General features: G+C 37.7%; 1 protein-coding gene across 2 annotated transcripts in view; it reads left to right on the top strand.

Moving 5' to 3' along the window:
* Positions 1-19,787, top strand: part of CTSS (cathepsin S) — a 328,334-nt gene that overhangs the window by 279,539 nt on the left and 29,008 nt on the right. For both annotated transcript variants that reach the window (XM_044080053.1, XM_044080052.1), the window contains exon 7: positions 368-470. In XM_044080053.1, coding sequence (XP_043935988.1) covers positions 368-470 — 103 coding nt within the window. The remainder of the gene's footprint in view (positions 1-367; positions 471-19,787) is intronic.

A 19,787-nucleotide genomic window follows, 5' to 3' on the forward strand; every position in this document is an offset into this window, starting at 1 on the left:
TCAACTCAGCTATTCTGTCTGTGTGACTACATAGATAAGAACCAAAACAATCTTCAGACGTCAGCAGATACTAAGACTGTCACACTATCACCTCATTTATTATTTCTAGTTGCTGAAAAAACATTTAGCATTTTTATAAAGCAATGAATCTTCAGTGGTATTATAGCTAACTGAATAAAAATGTATTCATACATGTGTAGGCATTTTTTGTTCTCTGTTGATGTTATTGACAAAATTTCCATCACGTGATAAGAGTAAATAATGTACTTTAAAATACTGGGAATGGAGGAAGCAAAGTTGGGGCTCTTGAGATACAACAGTTTGGGTTACAGTGTGTTGTACTAAAGTCTCTGTGCATTATTTTCAGGTATATATTTTGACCCATCCTGTACTCATATAGTGACTCATGCTATGCTTGCAGTTGGATATGGTGTTGACAATGGTCAGGAATATTGGCTTGTCAAGAACAGGTAATGTAGAAAAATGACTGCTTTTCACTATTTTCCTAAAGTTGTTTTGGTTGTTAGGCCATCACATTAATTTGTCAGTAAAACCTCAAATATGTCTACCCCTAACCTGTACACTCTCGCACAAGCATGCTCACTCACACACACTCACACACACACACACACACACACACACACACACACACACACACACACACTCACAAGCACAAACACATATACATCAACCCCCATGTAAATACATACACACTTACACACACACACATATATATATATATATATATATATATATATATATATATATATATATATAGACAGAGAGAGCTATGAATCAGATTTTTTGTCACTTATAGAAGCATCACCAGGAAATGGCATAATTTCAACTCTTACGATACTTCAGCCAATGCCTGAACACATTTCTAAGTTTATACTACTAAACTGTTGCCATTTAGCAGGTGGGGGCTCTGCTTTATTTAGTCATCTTTGCCCTTTGTTGGCTGTTCATAGTCTAGATTAATATCTACTACTCCTTCATAAATAACACTCATTTAGTAAAAAATAGAGAGATACCATTGTGTGACAATTCTGCTGACGTTGCACCTTTGTATTCTTACTGCTCAACTGATTCTAATTTTTTAGAATATTGCTGTTTTTCCTTCAGAGTATTCCTCTGTCATAACAACATTTCTGGATAGTTATAATTTCCTATATTTCCTATATTGTATATGGTATGATATTAGTTTTGTAAGAGTTATAGTCCCTTACTCATATCACTGGAGGTCATTTCACAATAGTTCAAGCATAGCAGCTCAAGGTAGGCCTTACTTTGTGCTGTTGCTTTACTTCATAGCAAAAAGATTGCAGTTATGTAAAATGCAATGTTTACTGGGTGGCGCTACCTCATAGCCTCCTGACAAAAAAGTGAGGTAGATTTTTTATTTCATGTCACTGTCTGCTCCTTCTGTGAAATGCAGCAACCTCAAAATGAGAATAATAAAGTAAGGGGGTGCAGGGGAGCTTGCCTCATGTGAAAACGCTTTTTTTTACTTTTTTATAGTTTCTTATTTGCTCATAACTTCGCATGCTCAAATATATGTGCTAAGATAATTTTTGCACTTACATTGTCATTTACAAGCATTTCTTATTAGGGAATTTTGACATCCATTCTACTGTTTTGAGGACTTAAAGTAGATCGACTTTATAGGCATTTTGACATCAGAAAATGTATCCTGCAAATGGCACATTATTCTGCCAGCTTCCTAAGCAAATAATACTGATTTTATGATTTTAAGCCACATTCCTTAATTATGAGCCACTAGTTTTCAAGCCCTTGAGCACAGCTTAATGGGTGATACAAATAAAGCAGCATTTTGCTTGCTAACAAATTTATTTAAGACATTATGTACATTGGCCACTCCGGTGGCATAGAGGGATGAAACCCTGACTATGGCCCAACTAACTCAAATTCAGTTAGCAGCTCGAATGACTGTCAGAGTAGCAGGGAAGGTTTGGGCATGCCTATCTGAGGTGGGAGTGCACTCATTGATATGCTCCCAAAGGTGAGGCATAGTCCAAAGAGAGGAGTTGCCCTCAGCTGTAATCAGTGAGTGTGGGGCAGGAAAATGGAGTGGGCTGGTCATAAACAAATAACCTGCAAGGAAGCAGAGAAGAACTGAGCCTCCAGGACACCCTCAGAATCCATGTCTGGCTCCAGCAAATTCAGAGTAAGTCTGGGGGGAGGGTGGGAAATCAGCTGGTAGACTCAATGTGGACAATGGGTAGTGGTGGCCTGGCCAGTAACAATAAGATCTTGGGGGGGGGGCAAAAAGAAAGACATTATGTACATTATGGCTAGCTTTATATAGGAGTTTTGTTCCCAAATGCACCTCTTTTAGCTGGGTTTGATTAGTTAAACCTATTTCAGAAAGCCAGACAGGCAGATGAAACTAAATTGTCAATGAACAGCTCTTTTACCCTGGGGAAAGAGAAGGGATGGTAGTGCTGCATGAATAACCCCATGGGAAGACCTAAGATGTAACTGTCTGAGGAGTGCATATTATTATTTATTTATTTTTTTTGCATGTTAACTTTCATTGTCTGTACACATAGATTTGTCAATTAACTGAAATTGTGTGGACTTAGAATCACATCTATGACACTGCAGAAAAGCCATAATCAGGGTATAGAAAGTAAGAGCAATAGCCCTGTAGCTAGAGACATGTGTTAATCATCATCCTTACGTCTGCATGTCCTTAACCTGAATACAATAGTGGATCAGGGTAGCACTGGACCTTAGACAAGGGTGGTAGCTAGATCAGGGACTCAAAACAGAGCAAAGCATTAGACAATAAAAGACCACCGTGACAAGCTGAAAGAACAATATAGCTGTACAAACATCAAATTCTGTGTTTTACCAAAAAAAAAAAATAGTGGGGATGATAAAATGGCACAGCTGATAGCATTGCCGCCTCATGGCAAGAGGTATTCCAGTTTGATTCTCAGCTGGGGTGCCTTGTGTACAGAGTCCGCATGCCCTCCCTGTGTTTGCATGGGTTTTCTCTGGGTGCTTCAGTTTTCTCCTACATTCCAAAGACATGCAATAGGTGGATTGGACACTCTAAAGTGGCTGTAGGTGTGAGTTTGAATGGAAAAACTACCACAGCAGGGTTAGCCACCTGACAGTGTAAACGTTGGCTCTACAGTATTGTCACTGTTTGAAAGACCCCTCAACCCCGTGTGCAAAAATAGGAAAAAGGGGTTGTGGATAGCTGGATGGATGGATGGATGGATGGATGGATGGATGGATGGATGGATGGATAGAAATGCTATGTTTTACCACCTGTAGTGATTTTCAAGAGTGTGACGGGTAAATGTAGAAGTTAGTATAAGAGGGGTTCTGTGACTCTAAAGAATAATCCATTGCCCAGTATTCTATTCTATTTTGTTCTATGCTATTTGTCAAAGAGAGAGTAACCAATCATCTTGGCCTAAAACCACCATACGTTGACCGACTGTCTTCTGTGCAAATGGACACTACTGTATAACATTTACAGTATATTTTGTCCCAGTAATTCCTTTTCAAGATCAGTGTGTTTCATATGTTTATTTATTACTCCAACCCTGTTCATTGTGTTCATTTTTAATAGCTGTTGTAATTTTTAAATATCATTATCTTGAGGCCTTTAGCCAGGATTATGGGTTCCATCTATGAATATGCTATTTTTTACAAGCTGTTCCTTAACTTTCTGAGGTGTAAGGTTATGCATGTCAGTGGCGGATCCAGGATTTTGCGAAGGGGGGGGTGCAGTCTGGAAAGTCGGCAAGTGAGGTGGGGAGGCAGGAAAGAAAAACAATGGGGAAGGGGGAGGTGGAAGGATCACCTTAAGATATTGTATCAGCATGTGTGAAAACACAGCAACATACATTCATTTGCAAATTATTGGGGGTGGATTGAGCACAACGGTTAAGGTTTTCACCTCAGACACAAAGTATTGGGTTTGATTCTGATCTCAGCTTATTAGCTAGACTTATAATTACCATTCATGGCAGTTAGCCTAATATTCTCATATGATCCGATGAACCTGGTGTGGCTGTGTTAGTGGAGGTACATAACTCCTATCCAGCACACAGCATATTAGCAGAAATTACTAGTTGTTTCAAGACATACCTGGAGGATATGTTTGGTTGCCCATATGAAGTCATAGTTCTTTTCTATAGCATACCTGACATAAGCATTATGATAACATAGCAAAGAATCCCAGTGAAGGTGATATCACCCCATGACCAAGTAATTTAAGTAAATAATGATTTATGTGAAACCAGCAAAGTTAATTTATGTAAATAATTTTATGTGTGCAACTGAAGTTCAGTTAGTTAAAGAACATTGCAAGTTAAGAAAATACACGTTTTATGAAAAAAGTCCTAAAAAACCAGTCAGTTAAATTATATGCAATGTATAAAACCAAATTTAAAATACTGTAGCATTTCCCAAAGGACAGTAACACAAAATCTACTTTATTGTCTGACCAGCCTAATATGCAAAGCCATGGAAAGCCTTATTAGGAAACAGAAACCTTCCGAACACTGTTTTCATTTCAGTTTGGATTTCTCAAGGGCGGGTCATGCTTACCAAATCTAATGGACTTTTTTGCAAAGGTCACCAATGCAATATAGGAAGGCAAAATGGTACACATTGCATACCTTGACCTAGCTAAAAGCTTTTGACACAACCCCCCACTCAGGCATTGTAGAACAGCTAAATAAACTAAGAATAAACTATGGTCACCTACTGGATTGCCACATGGCTCACAGATGAGATGCAAGAAAACAAAACTGACAAAGTTACCTCCAGAAAGAGATGAGCTACTGGTGGAGTCCCCAGGGTTCTGTGCTGGGGCCTCTCCTGTTTAACATCTACTTTTCTAAAGTAAAAGCCAATGCCAAAGAGCTCTGGATGACTAAGTTTGCACATGACTACAAATTAGGAGCAGTCACTGAACCCCAAATTACACAGCCATCCTACTGGATGGTTTGTCCCAAACAACTGGTGCCACAATCATGGACCAAATGAAATGCCAGTAAATGCATTATTGCATCCTTTGAAAGTCATCTACCTCAGAGAACAACTATGATGACAATAAGACCTTAAGAATAGACTCTTGTTTGGGATTTCGGAACTTATCTGGACAGTGACCTAAATTTTGACCAGTATGTCTACTTATGTAAGAAAGTGCTTCTGTATTGAACAGCTTAAAGAAATGTGTTATGTCTAGATCTAGCATGTCACTGCCCCCCTTTACTCAGCACTCATTAGGCCAGTCATTGAGCATAATGCCCCCTTTGGCCTGTATCTGTCCAGACACATGCAACTGGAATGCCTACAAAGAAGCCTTACTAAAAGAATACTAGGGCTAAACAATATGTCCTACACATACTGAATTAAAGTCTGCCATTTGCTTTCTTCCACTGACTGCCTCCCATAGCTCTCAACCCCTCATCTCCAAAATGTAGAACATAATGTGACAATATGGAGCAAGAGGCGAACATTTACTAACAACTTCATCTAGGATGCTCATAGCATGATAAGTATGAGAAAACAGTTATTTTATTTAACAGTTTTCCTGTTTAACATGATTCAGTATTGTATACCATGGCAACAGCTAACAATCAAACTCACAAACTGAAGAACATTCCTCATAATGAGATACAGTTGAGAGCTATGCTGCCTTTCCATCCCCAGACAGACCGCCACTTCTAGCCATCAGCTATGATAACCAAACGGACTGTTTCTACACATATATAAAATTGTTGGTTTGAACAGCTGCAACATTCAAATACTTCTTGGAAAGCCACTGATTTTAATGTGTTGTCAAATGTAAATCAGCCCCCCTCTACATTTTGAGCTGGCATCAGACTGACCATATATTCACTATTATCCAGCACAGTCTTTAGAATCCTAAATGTGGAAAAAATGTTTCGCTTAAACAGTGAAAATGCATGCTAACACATATCCACTTATCCCAACATCTTTCTAAGTTTAAAAAAGTGATATTTAAAATCTTCCCTGATTTCTGGGCCTTTGTTCTCCCATTTTAGGTTTTGCATACACAAACATTTCAAGTGTGGCAATAATGCCCTTCTAGCCTGCCAATATAGCAAAACAGTTGTTCCCATAATAAGTTCCAGACTGTTCTTAAAAATATCTAAACTAGTACTTGCTTTAATGTAATTTGGTAATCTCTTCCATGCAACAGTTCCTCTCTTAGAGAAGCAATTAGTACATTTCCTCAGTCTTATAGAATCTTCTACATAGATTGTCTGATGTTTCACTACTACTTTTTGATAACTCCAAATATTCCCAGAGGTAGTCTCTAAATGCTTTATATACCTGAATAAGATCAGCTCTTAAATATCTGAGACCCTGTTCAGATATTTTAGTCTTTCACAGTAACTTAAATTTTCACTTCCATTGATGCTCATGGTATATTTCCACTGGGGTCTTTACAGTTCACTCATGATTTTCTTATATGGTTTCCATATAGTTATTCCGTACTCAAGTTTGGGTCTAATGTAACTAAAAAACAATGACTTCATTTCCAATTTCCTAGACTTTATAAACATTTTTATACTATTGTTCTATAGCTATCACTAACCAGCTGGTTGATATGATTAGAAAAACAAACCTGGAATGACCCATTTACCATACCACATATACCCTAGTCCAAAAATGTATCTACAGTTGCAATCACTGCGTGCTGTATTAAAATATTAACCATTCAGTTATGTCTCCCAATCACCAATCTTATAAGCTTAGTTTTGATGTAATTATCAGCTTTGGTGTACCCAAAACATCACTTTAGTGAAGTCCTTCTGCAGACATGCATGCCCCATATGTAACTGTCTTATCTATTTTCAAGTCATCTGCAATATACAGACTAGAGAATGCACAACCACATCCATTTACTTAACACTTGCACAAAAAAAAGATTGTTTACTTGATACTTACACAGATACACTCAAAATGTGCCACTTACCTCGCGTTTTTTTTTTTGCAGCAGCAGCAGCAGTAAAAAAATGATATATCTTACAGCTGTCCTCTTTGTACTGCAGAGTGGTGATTCTGGATCAACTTAATCCCAGTTGGGGTACAGGCTAACTTTTGTGGGCTGGCTGCTTGCTGTAAGGGAATGGAGCAGAAAGAAGTGTGCAGAAAAATGACCATACATGCGGTTCATCGTCATAAATCCTGACAGGTCTTAAAAAAAAAAAAAAAAACGAAACAAGCTGTTCTGAAGTTCTTGGCTGTGCACCTTACCCTACTGTACACCCAACCAAATTTCAGGAGACTGTCTTGTACAGTACTGCACACACTTCATCAGAGAATGCAAAAGCATAGTCGATTTAGTACACACTGTACTAAAATGCAACAGAGAAATCCACGCAAACTGCAGGACCAAAAAGAACAGGAGTTGCTCGGATTTTTACTCAGACCGTCTTCTGCGAACTCCAAAGGTTAGAATTAGGCAGGCAGCACCAATAACAAGAGATTGACTGCAGCTGTATTTAACAGAAATTAAGCAGCCCGCCAAATACAGCTGCAGCCAGTCACAATTACATAATCTGGATGGATTAGTCCAGTCATCTCCCAATCCCCCTCCCACCTTTCTCAAAAAAGCAAAGTGATAATAACTGTCTTAGCTGGCTGTGACCATGAAAAGTTACTGTTCGGCAGAGGAAGACTTTTGTGACATTTTTAAAGATTTTTTTACATGTTTGCTACCCCTGGCTTGTCAGTGTGTACACTACGATTTATGTAGCATATGCTTTCCGATGTCCTAGCCAAGCTATACCATGAGTTTAAAAAGGGGGAGGCGCACGCCCCTGCGCCAAAGCCTAAATCCGCCACTGCATGTATATTATCATGGCAGATCACTGTATTCACAACTGTAATGTATAATTATAAAACACACATGCACACCATATTTAGTACACAGTCATATTATTACTGTGAGTCAGTATCTTGGAGTGTGATGATGGCATGCTGAGACAATACTATTATGAATTATGAATGTCAGGAATGCAGATCTTTGTTTGGCTGCGGGATGTGGTTGTGTGTGTATTATGCACCCTTCAGACCCAGCATACTTACCGTATATGTTGAAAGAAGCTATAGCCTGGCAAGGTATTTCCACTGGTGGGACCATGGCTACGTCACTGCAATGAGAATGGGACAGGTATGGCTGTGACAGTCTTGTGTGTATGTACTATACTATACTGCTCACTAGGATGTGCTGCTGTATCCCTTTAAAATTCCTTTATATATGCACTGTCTGTCAACGTATTCATGATATAGCTGATCAGCTGTTTTATTGTTAGCAACACATCTCTATTAATTGGTTATCAAGAACTGGACTGCATTTTTACTGCTTTATGTCCACAACAGGATACCCATAAATCATTATCACTACTCCTCAGTATAGTCCAAGATTCACCCTTTTGAGAAGTATAGACTTTGCTCTGGCTCCCCATTTGCACACCAGCTGCATACCAGGAGGTGACCAGATATGTAGTTGATGATGTTGTTTACTGCACACTGGTCTTTCTATGAATCATGCAGGCCACTGGTTTGTGGTTTCCACCTCACAGCACCCTTATGTGATTGTAGAACATTTCTGTGAAACTTGTCCATAATTACAAAATATTGCTTCAGGAACCAGGAATAAAAGGTAACAAACAAGTGTTATCTGGATATTATAGACTATTGCTTGAATGTCTTCTCACAGACTACTGTGTTGATGGTTTTGATTTAAAAAAATACATTCTTCAAGGATAAAATTGTTTCATTGGTCTTATTTGTGCCCCTATTTAAACTTGTACTAGAGAAGTCATCTCTGGTATGGAACCTAAGGAAGGGAGGCTTGTAAAACAGAACTAGAAGGGTACAAAGAATCTTCAAAAAATATTTATGACATAAAGCATCTATCATGTTTAAAGGGCTTAAAAAGCTAAGGCCCATCATTAAATTGTTGGAGAAAGGGGATTTAATACATGCTTACAAATATATAAAAAAAATATATATATATATATATATATATATATATATATATATATATATATATATATATATATATAAACCCTTCTCTAAAAGCATGCCTTACACTCGACCAGAGGTCAAATGCAATATAGAATTCCACTTCTAACAGCATGCCTTAGACTGTGTCAAAAAGAATTCAGATGCAATAACAGAAGCCCAAGTTTTACTAAACCAAGTCATAGCTAAGGCTGTATAATATAAATTAAATGTATTTCTATTAAACTGAGTAGGGCACATAACACCTTTTCAGTAAAACTGTAAATGTGTTTGACTGTGCACTAGTCCAAATAAGAATTAGATGACTTTGTGGGGAATAGTGTACACACTTGACTTGTTTAATAAATATCCTTAAATATGGCTTTTACATTGGTGTGTATGAGTGTTCTACATCTTTCATTCATTCATTTTTCTATTGATTTGAAAGTGAAGGCTGTGCCTAGCAAACATGATGTCACAACCATTAAAATCTAAATGTTGACTATGCAGAAAAGAGCAGCCATTCTTGACAGTTAGTAGCAAAGTGCCTCCGCACAGATGTTATCTAGTCACATTAGGCAATGTGTAATTTAGAATAAGAGAAAGTGAAATGTGTCTCAGATAGAAAAGTGAATGGTCTGCTGCTAAAACAAGTTCATAGGTATATCATCATCTTCTTTCGGCTGTTCCCATTAGGGGTCGCCACAGCAGATCACCTGTTTCTTATTTCTTCCTGTCCTCTACATCTTGCTCTGTCACACCAACCACCTGCATTTCCTCTCTCACCACATCCATGAACCTTATCTTAGGCCTTCCTCGTTTCCTGTTACCTGGTAGCTTCATCCTTAGCATCTTTTTCCCAATATACTCAGCATCCGTCCTCAGCACATGTCCAAACCAACGTAATCGTGCCTCTCTGGCTTTGTCTCCAAACCTTCCAACCTGGGCTGACCCTCTAATATACTTATTTATAATCCTGTCCACCCTGTGCAAATCTTAACATCTTTAATTCTGCCACATCCAGCTCAAAGTCCTGCCTCTTTGTCAATGCCACTGTCTCCAACCCATATAACATAGCTTGTCTCACTACCCTCTTGTAGACCTTCCCTTTCACTCTTACCGGTACCCGTCTGTCACAAATCACTCCTGACACTCTTCTCCACCCACTCCATCCTGCCTGTACTCTCTTCTTCACCTCTCTTCCACACTCACCGTTACTCTGAACTAGTGACCTCAAGTATTTTTCATAGGTATATACTAGGCTAAAAACTACCAAGGCCTTTATAAGCCCAGGTGTGCAATCCAACCCAATTGTGTCCCTATGTATCATGGGCATTTATTAGGAGGAGGTATGATAGGAGGTTTCTAGAGGTTATATGGGGGGGTTGTTAGTTTGAGCATTACTATCTGCCTCCTTCTATCAGAGACATGGGGACAAGATCCAGGATGAATTGCCAATTTTCTATCCATTGGTCAAAGTTAAGCTTAAATAGGGTTAGGGATGGACTCTGCTTCAAATAGATGGACAGGGCGTGGAGATCATCTGAAACAAAGCATGTCTTATTTATGTCCTAAGCAAAATTTAAATCTTTGGAGCTAGTGGTTCTTATGCTGTTTGTTTTATAGATGTACAAAAGGTCCATCAGAGCTGGATCCAAGAATGCTCTGTATGCCTGGCATAGATCACTTTTCAGTAAACTGTAGACTGAGTATAAAGATGGGGCTGTAAGGTTATCTGTATAGAGCAATGTGGTTACACCTGGTTTCTTCTGGTAAAGAACCTTTCTGGGCATTCCAACTGTTGCATGTATGGTCAGGTACATGGCAAAGCGGACATTATACTCAATGATGGGTCTGATAAAGTCTGAATAATGTGGCACTATGACCTCCCTGGACCTGGATACCATGCCTTTTTATATAAGTTAGGGCAACAGAGAATGATTTTCTTACTACCTTGACCACATGTTGGTCAAAGATCAGATTACTTTCTACATATGTTCCCAGATCCCCAACTAAGGATCAACTCTTAGGAGGGTCTTATTGATGGAGTAATTAACCTGGGTGGTAGTTTTCCCAAAAGTCACTATAATGTATTTTTTGGCATTGAGTTTTAATCTGTGACATTGGCACCAGTCATTTGTGTTCTGTTAGACCCTCTTGTAAGATGTTTATGCCATGGGGGAATCTATGACAGCTCTAAAATTGCAGTAATCTGTGAACCTGGTCAGCCAAAAGCCCTTGACATTAGACTTTACTTCTGAGACGTAGATGCTAAATAGGAGAGATCCCAATATGGAACCCTGAGGTACCCCACTGGTGACAGTCTCTTAGTGGAGGATGTATCACTAATCCAGACTTCCTGGGATCTGCTTGTGAGCCAGCTGGCAATTCAGCAAGTTATGCAGGGGTATATACCCAATTCCTGAGTGGGGTATTGTAGTCAACATCTTAGCCAGGTCCAACTAGACAGTATGCACTGTTTTCCCCTCATTTATTGCCATGGTGAACTTCCAAAAAGAAGTCCACCAGGTTTAGTAGTCATGACCTTCCCTTGACAAAGCCAAACTGTGTTGGGTCCAATGTCTAAAGGTTGCATATATCTTTGTTTATCATTTCCATGATAATTTGTTCCATGGCTTTGCATATTAGACTAGTCAGACTAATAGGTATGTAGTTTCTGGGTGTTGGTTGATGGTCTACCCTTGTAAAGTGGGATATCTGCTGCAGTCCTCCATTCTCTTTGGACAAAGCCTACCTACCTCTTTAATACCAGACCTGACACTAGGAATGGCAGTGGAACCCTTCTACTGATCAACAGCAATTCAGTATCTGTTGCATTTACAACCAAGTCTTTTAATGACTTGACACAAAGCCATTCTGTACACAACTTTCCAAGTTCACACAAAAGAATACTCATCTGTCCTTGCCTAATCACCAGCACAAATATATGTTATGTACATCCACCACACACATATAGACACACTCAAATGCAAACCATAACTGGTTAGGCAAAAGTGTTTTTGCTTAGCAATCAGTACTTAATGTGTAAACATCATGACCCTGCAATACCGTGTAGCAATGGTAGTATTTAGTGGTAGTAAACAATAAATTTGCTGGAAAATATGCAAAAATGAATGACAACCTGTGATCGCTATAATGTAGTCTGAGCACAAAGAACACTTTCTGGTCCATGGCCTTCTCCATCATCTCAGACATAAAACATCCCTACATTCCCAAATCTGTGTATCCACAACCTCCAAAATACATACTTTCAACACATAATGTAGTTTACAGTAGTGAATAAAATTAAGCCAACAGCAAGCCATCAGCAACTGAGAAATGAATGTGTATATAATAAATGCGTATATAATAATAATAAAGAACAAGTTAACAAAATTATAATTATTGCCAGATATTCTCAGACTGTAGTATTGCAGACAATAATGCACAAATAGTAACCTCTCTGGAGTACAATATAAAATTTATGCAAACACAAATGAATAAAACACATCTGTGGAGTTTTGTATAAAAATTACACAAACACAAGAAAGCATGCATCATCTCAGCATTCCGTTGGTTAGGCTAACTGTCCCTAAATATAGCTTGCTGTAGACTATGTAAACACAGAGCTTGAGAAAACCTGGAAAATGAAATCTTCACATAGTGGAGCACTGTGATAATTCTACCCCAGTAGACTAACAGGTGTCTCCTTATTGAGATGTCGGCAGTTGAAAACCCAGAAGAGTAAATGCTGAAAATTGCTCTTCTCCTTTAAACTAGTATATATAAGTCCATTCTTTCAACCATTCAACATCCTTGTTTTGGGACTTGCTGTAGCGGGTCCCAGCATTTCAAATGATTAGTCTAACAGGGACCATTATACAGTAGTCATTTTACATTTTGCCACCAGGTCCATTTTAAGTGTTTCACTGTGGACGATATCTCTCAATTCTCCCTGATTTTAGCTCCAAAGTTTGCTCTTTCTTTCCTAACCCCTCCTAAAAATGGTGATTTGGGGAAAAAGGAATTATATTATACTTAATAAACAATGATAATTAATAATTACTTACTTCATTTACTTCAGAAAATGTATGTTAACACACATTCTCATGAATGTTTAGAAAGGGACTACTTCACTGTGCAGGGGTAGTATTTGGGGCCACAGAGATTAACACTGGGCCAAATGTTAACCCAACAGATATACTCCATTAACCTATAGCTCTAAAATGGTGTTTTTCTGGTAAATTGTTGAGGCATGCAATCACAAAGAAGCATATCAGTTTCAGACCCTCACTTACACTGTAAATATTAAACTAAAAGGGTCTATATTACCAAATCAAAAAACCCTTTACACGAATACCTAAACGTCGACGCCTATAATGTGAACTGCGAAAATCCTGAATGCACTAAACAGCAAAAAATAAAATAACAAACTGTCAGTCGGCCAACCCCACCACCCGCTACATACTACCAACCCAAACAAAATAAATGAACCACATGCATACATACACTAACTAAACCCTACTTCTAACCGAAAGTAAAGCACCAAAACCCTACTTCTAATCCTACACTAAACCCCACATACACAACTAACTATACACTGTCCTTAGCCCCTCCCTAACCCTAAGGTCCATAACTACTGCACATGTCCCCAACAGACATAGACCCAAAAAAATAAATAATACACATACATACATTTAACAAAACCCTACTTCCAACACTACACTAAACCCCACATACACAACTATCTATGCACTATCCTTAACCCCTCCCTAACCCTAAGGTCTGTAACTACCGCACACTTCCCCTACAGACATACACCCAAAAAAAAAAAAATAATACACATACATACAGTTAAATAAAACCCTACTTCTAACACTACACTAAATCTTACATACATTACCTATCTATTCACTTACCTTAACCCACATCCTAACCCTAAAGTCCTATCTATCACACACTTAACTTACGGAACTATACTGCAGACGGGCCAACCATTACACTTCGACATTTAAATTTTCGCTATTTTGGACGTTCTGCATTTCTGTCTTTCGCGCAATACATGTCGCTCTTTTCGTATTTGCGATTACGGTCTTTCGATCTGGTAATAGGAACCCAAACTAAAATTATAAGTTATGTACTCACCATAACTGGGCATCTGTGTTGTCCATTTTCATTCTTCCTCACTTATGGCTTATGGATACGATACTCAGATCTGACTCGGCCGCATACAATAGACTTTGGATACAATTCTCGAGCTGCTCCCTCTACCCATAATACCTCACTCCATCCCTATTGCCTCAGATCAAGTTTGCTGCTCTATTTCATAATAATAGATGAGGAACAGATACAGTCAGATAGAAAAGATAGGTCTCAATCCTGGAATTGTAAGTTTCAAACACAGTCCAATAGGTCCACCCAGAAGAAGAAAATGGATGGGGGATGGATGTGAGGGAAGCTGAAGAAGAATGAAAATGGACAACACAGATGCTTGGTTATGGTGAGTACATAACTTATGAATCTGATGTTGTCTTTTCATTCTTCCACACTTATGGGACAGAATCCCCATCTACGTTTATCTTGGGTGGTCCTTATGAACGGACATTCCGGAGTACTGCAAACCAAAGGAGGCTGTATTTCTAGATATGATGTCCAATTTGTAATGTAAAACAAAGGTATAAGCCTTGGACCATGTAGCTGCTGCCCAAATGTCACCAATGATGCAGCCATAGATCTAGTTGAGTGAACTTAGGAAGGTTTTGGCAACATCATACCTTTCTGACAGTAAATCCATGAGATACAGTCTGTAATCCATTTAGCTAAGGTGACTTTAGAAACTGACTGACCTAGGTGATTTGGAGAGAAAGATACAAAAAGCTGGTCCGATTTTCTACCTTGTTTTGTCCTGTGGAAGTAAAAACATAATTGTCTGTGTATGTCGAGGAGTAGCATGTACTCTCTTTTATTTGCAAAATTTGGAAAGAAAACTGGCAAGTGAATGGATTGGTTAATGTTATTTTCAGAAGCTACTTTATGTAAAAAGAAGGGTTATTCCACACAGAAACCCTATCTTTGTGGAAAATAATGTAGGGAGCTTTTGCTGAAAGAGCCTGGAGTTCAGAAATTCAATTAGCCACAATAATAGTTACCAAGAAAGCTGTCTTCCATGACAGAAATTTTAGGTCAGACTTGTCTGAAGTTTCAAAGGGCTTTTGTGTCAAACCTGCAAGTACTACCATAAGATCCCACAGAGGTGAGGGATCCTTTATTGGAGGTCTTAGCAGAAAAAATGCCGTTCATAAAAGCTTTACATAATTTAGAGGAAGTTAAGGAAAAATGATCTATTCACGGTGTGGAAATTTGAAATTGCTGCTAACTGAAGTTTAATTGTAAAGAAGTGTCCACAGGTACCACCAAGGATCGAAGACCAGCTTTTATAGTTTAAAACACAGTTTTAATGAAAAACAAATAACACTTTCAGCATTAACGTCTCCTATCTAATACGTTTTCATTTAAAAGTTACTTCATCAGATGCGGACTGACTTATGAACCATTCCCTATATACTTCCTCTACTCAATGAATTAATTGGTTAACCAATGAAGCTAAAATAATCATTATTAGTTAATACAGGGTATTGTAACAATAAAGTGACTGTGTGCATGTAAAAATGTTTTTCAAAATGAAAGTGAACATAAAACCATTTAACTTGTTAAAAACCATACTGTCTGAATACCTTTACCTAAAACTTGATACGTGTATTAAAACACTCATAAATTAATGTAAAATTTCCATACTTTAAGACTTTTAAAACATTACATACAAATATAAAAAATGTGAAAAATAGACTTAAATCACCCTCTAGTGTCCATTCTAATAATTACACTCTGAACTCCTGACAATGCAATCAAAAACATATGCTTTGTGATTTGGCATTCAGACCAGTGTACAAATATATTCATGTTAAAAATCATTTCATTCCTAGAATCCTTCACTTTTGTTTATGCTTATATTCTATTTGTTTTCTCCCACAGACCACCCCTTCCATCGATTTTTACTTGGTCTATGACAAAAAACGTGTAATAAGCATTACTACACTTTTGTTTATGCTTAAATAAAGTATTAGTGTCCTTGTGAGTCTGGATTTCATACATATGTTCATATATTCATATATTCTTCTTCGAAGTTTACATTCAGTCTTAACAATATAAAATGCTTGGAAACTTGCCATATAGCTAAATAGAGAAGGCAACTGGAATCACAATTACTATATTCCTTACTCATAATGGTTGTGTTCCTACTTTCCAAATAAATACTATCCTTGTTTGCCATATACCTGCACTGGGCACAATGGTCACACTTGAAAGTTCCTCTCCGTTTCTTTGTTGCACTATTCTGTCCTATTTCTTTCTCTAATAAATTTTTCAGGGTCAGTGAATTTCTAAAAAACACTTTTAATTCTTCCTTAGGTATCTTTTCCAGATCTGTAAGTGCAACAAATCTATTCCACTCAGTATTTAATATAGACCTGATCAAATTAGAACTTCCATTATACTCTATTACCAAGGTATTTCCATATGTATCCTGTTTAGTCTGGTTCTCATTCTCTTGATTGTCAGGACTAATACCTAAAATAGGCCTGAATTTATTGTCTCCTTTCACATACCTCTTTTTCTACCTGCTCTATCAACCAAGTGGGATATTCCCTAGCTGTAAAGAACTGCCTTAGTAAACCCATTTCTTTAAAAATGTCATCATTATTCGAAGTCATTCTACTTGATCTTATATACTACCCTTTAACAATATTCTTCTTGTAGTATGTAGGATGTGAACTGTTGTAGTGTAAATATGAGTTTGACAACATATTTTTTCTGAACACCTATGAATTAAATTCATTATTCTCTTTATATATCTCAATGTCCAGATATTGTAATTTTTCTTGACTAACACCATGTGTAAATTCTAAAAACTCAGTGGTGTTATTTAAAAATGCAATAAAATCCTTAATAATTTCTACAGGCCCAGTCCATAAAATACATACATCATCTAAAAATCTTTTATATAAAATCCAGTTTCACAATATATAGAGTTTAACACTACTTTCTCTTTCCACCTTGCCAATACTAAATTTGCGTATGTGGGGGCGCAAGCTGCACCCATCGCCACCCCTTTTATCTGGTGAAACAATTCCCCTTTAAAATAAATAAAATTGTACTTCAACACCAAATCAATTAATTGCATGACTAACATGCATTCGTCGTGTGTAAGTGAGCCATCCTCGTAAATAATTTCTTCCAACAATAGAAGGCCCTCTTGATGAGGAATACATGAAAACAGGTCAATAACATCTATTGTAAGAAAGGAAATATTGTCACAAAACAATTCCTTTGTAAGACACCTTAAGAAATCCCAAAAATCCCTCAAAATGTTTTTCCTTTTCTCCCATAATGTTTTTAGTTTACTGTCCACATATTTTGTCAGAGGTAGAGTTTTCGATCCTTATGCTGACACAATGGGTCTAAGTGGTGGGTCACTCCCATTTTTATGTATTTTGGGGATCCCAAACATTGTGGGGATTCTTGGTTTCTCTACTTTCAAGTATTTTAAGGTTTTTAAATCTATCAAATCTTCAAATAAAAGATCTTCTAGTGCCATATCAATCGTCCTATAGGCAATATTGATTTTGTTTCTAGACACCACAGAATATCTTGAAGAATCTCTTAAGATGTCATTCATTTTGCCTTCATATGTTAAACAATCCATTAAAACTATACCGCCCCCCTTATCGGGTTTCATTACCCTTATGTTTTTATCCTGCCTCAAGTCATTTAAAATGTTTCTTTTATTCCCTTGTAGGTTAGCCTTATATCTTACTTTGTGAAAGTTTTTTCTAACCTCACTTTCTACAATACTTTCAAAGTTTTTAATTTTGGGGTGTAGGGTGGGTTAAAAAAACTTTTTCTCCTTAACCCACCTGAATCTGGACTCCTATTCTCACTAAAGATGAGTTCAAAGTTAATCTTCCTGGTAAACATTTTTATATCCAGAAGAGTCTTTGTCAAATCACACTTCCTAGAGGGTATATACTTCAGCCCCTTGGAAAGAAGGTTGAAGTGTTCTTTCTCTAGAGTAACATGACTGAAATTATATATGCCAAAATCTCCTTTTGTAAATCTGTATGGGTTTCCTGCATCCTGTTTGATGATTTCACTATCTAAGTCAGGGCGGGTGATACACACATTGTTTTATCTTCCCCTCCCCCTTCCTCTTCCGCACCAAAAATGTTGATGCTGCTGTTAATTTTGATCATTCATATTTTTTATTCTCTCTGATCTTCTTGGTTGGGGGGGGTGAAATCTGGTCAGCAAAATAATCTTAAGTCCCCTACCTGTTGCACTACCCTGGGCATTTCATTAACTTCCTCAGCTATGTTATTTTTCTTTTCCCAGAACCTTACTCTGTTTTAGGGTCAGGGTAACTTGTGTTATCAGCATATTCTTTAATGTCCTTCTCCAGCTTTTTAATTTTCCTTATAATTAATTCATTATAGTGGTCTTCTATGTCCCTCTTAATTTCATCATATTTATTTTTTTCTGCTGTAATTGAATGCATTGAATCATTAATAACATAGTCATTCAATATATCAATTTCTTTCACCAAGTAATTTTTAATTCGCTCATTTTCACTTATACTTTTTAAAATGTCCAGTCCGCATCTATTAAAAATTTCAATAAGTTCCTTATGAAAAGTACTCCCAGGCTTAACATTATTCAGTTATTTATAAACCCTAAGCACTTTAGGGACAATTCCTTTTGAAATACATTCTTTTAAATATGAATTTTCAACATCTAAAGTCTTCAGTTTTGTCAATTAATCTATATAACTTATGAACATTGTTCTGATAAGTGTCCGAGACAGGCCCAGGTTTAACAACTTTCTCTCTAAATTCATTACAGAAACTAACCTGCAGCCAGTCCGTTGTTGTTCATTTGGAAGAATTTGAAGATGCCCTTTCTTCCTGTCGTTTGGAAAATGAAGTAGTTTCTTTATCATTAGGTATCAAGTCTCCTTTGGAGCCCCTCAAAGCCAGTGGAGTTTGGTAAAAATCCATTTCCTCATTGCAAACGGCTGCATTTGGACATGAAACACCCTCACCAGTTCTGTTTTCACATTGTCTGGTTTCCCCTTGCAGCTGGTGTTTCTTGGGACCACCCCCTTTGCATCCTCGTCGCTATCTCTATCATCGATTGGCTCTAAGGGGGGATCAGAGCAAAGTACTTGCTGAACTTGTTGATGAGAGTAGAGGTAAACAAGTTGCAGCAAGGGGCCCCAATGCCTGAAAATCACATTTGCTACCGACTGATTGAGAGACCACTGATGAGGCATCAGAATGTATCTGCTTAGTTTGTCTGCAAACACGTTGATTTTCCCTGGGATGTGCATCGCTATAAGAAAGTGGTCTAATGAGATCGCCCTTTCCCAAACCCTCATGGTCTCTCTGCAAAGGGGGTAATATCAGGTTCCTCCTTGTTTGTTGACATACCAGACTACAAACATGTTGTCAGTTTGAAATGCAATAGTCCCCAAGGGAGGAGCATCTTGATATGCCTGCAATGCTAGAAAGAATGCTCTCATTTCTTGGACATTGATATGCAACTTGGTCTCTTGAGGGGACCACATGCCTTGGACAGTTCTTCCCAAAAAATGCCTCCCCACCCCAGATAAGAAGTGTCTGTGGTCACTGTGGCTATTAGGC

This window comes from Protopterus annectens, chromosome 8.part0, assembly GCF_019279795.1.
Source record: "Protopterus annectens isolate FY-2018-M chromosome 8.part0, PAN1.0, whole genome shotgun sequence".
Lineage (NCBI taxonomy): Eukaryota > Metazoa > Chordata > Ceratodontiformes > Protopteridae > Protopterus > Protopterus annectens.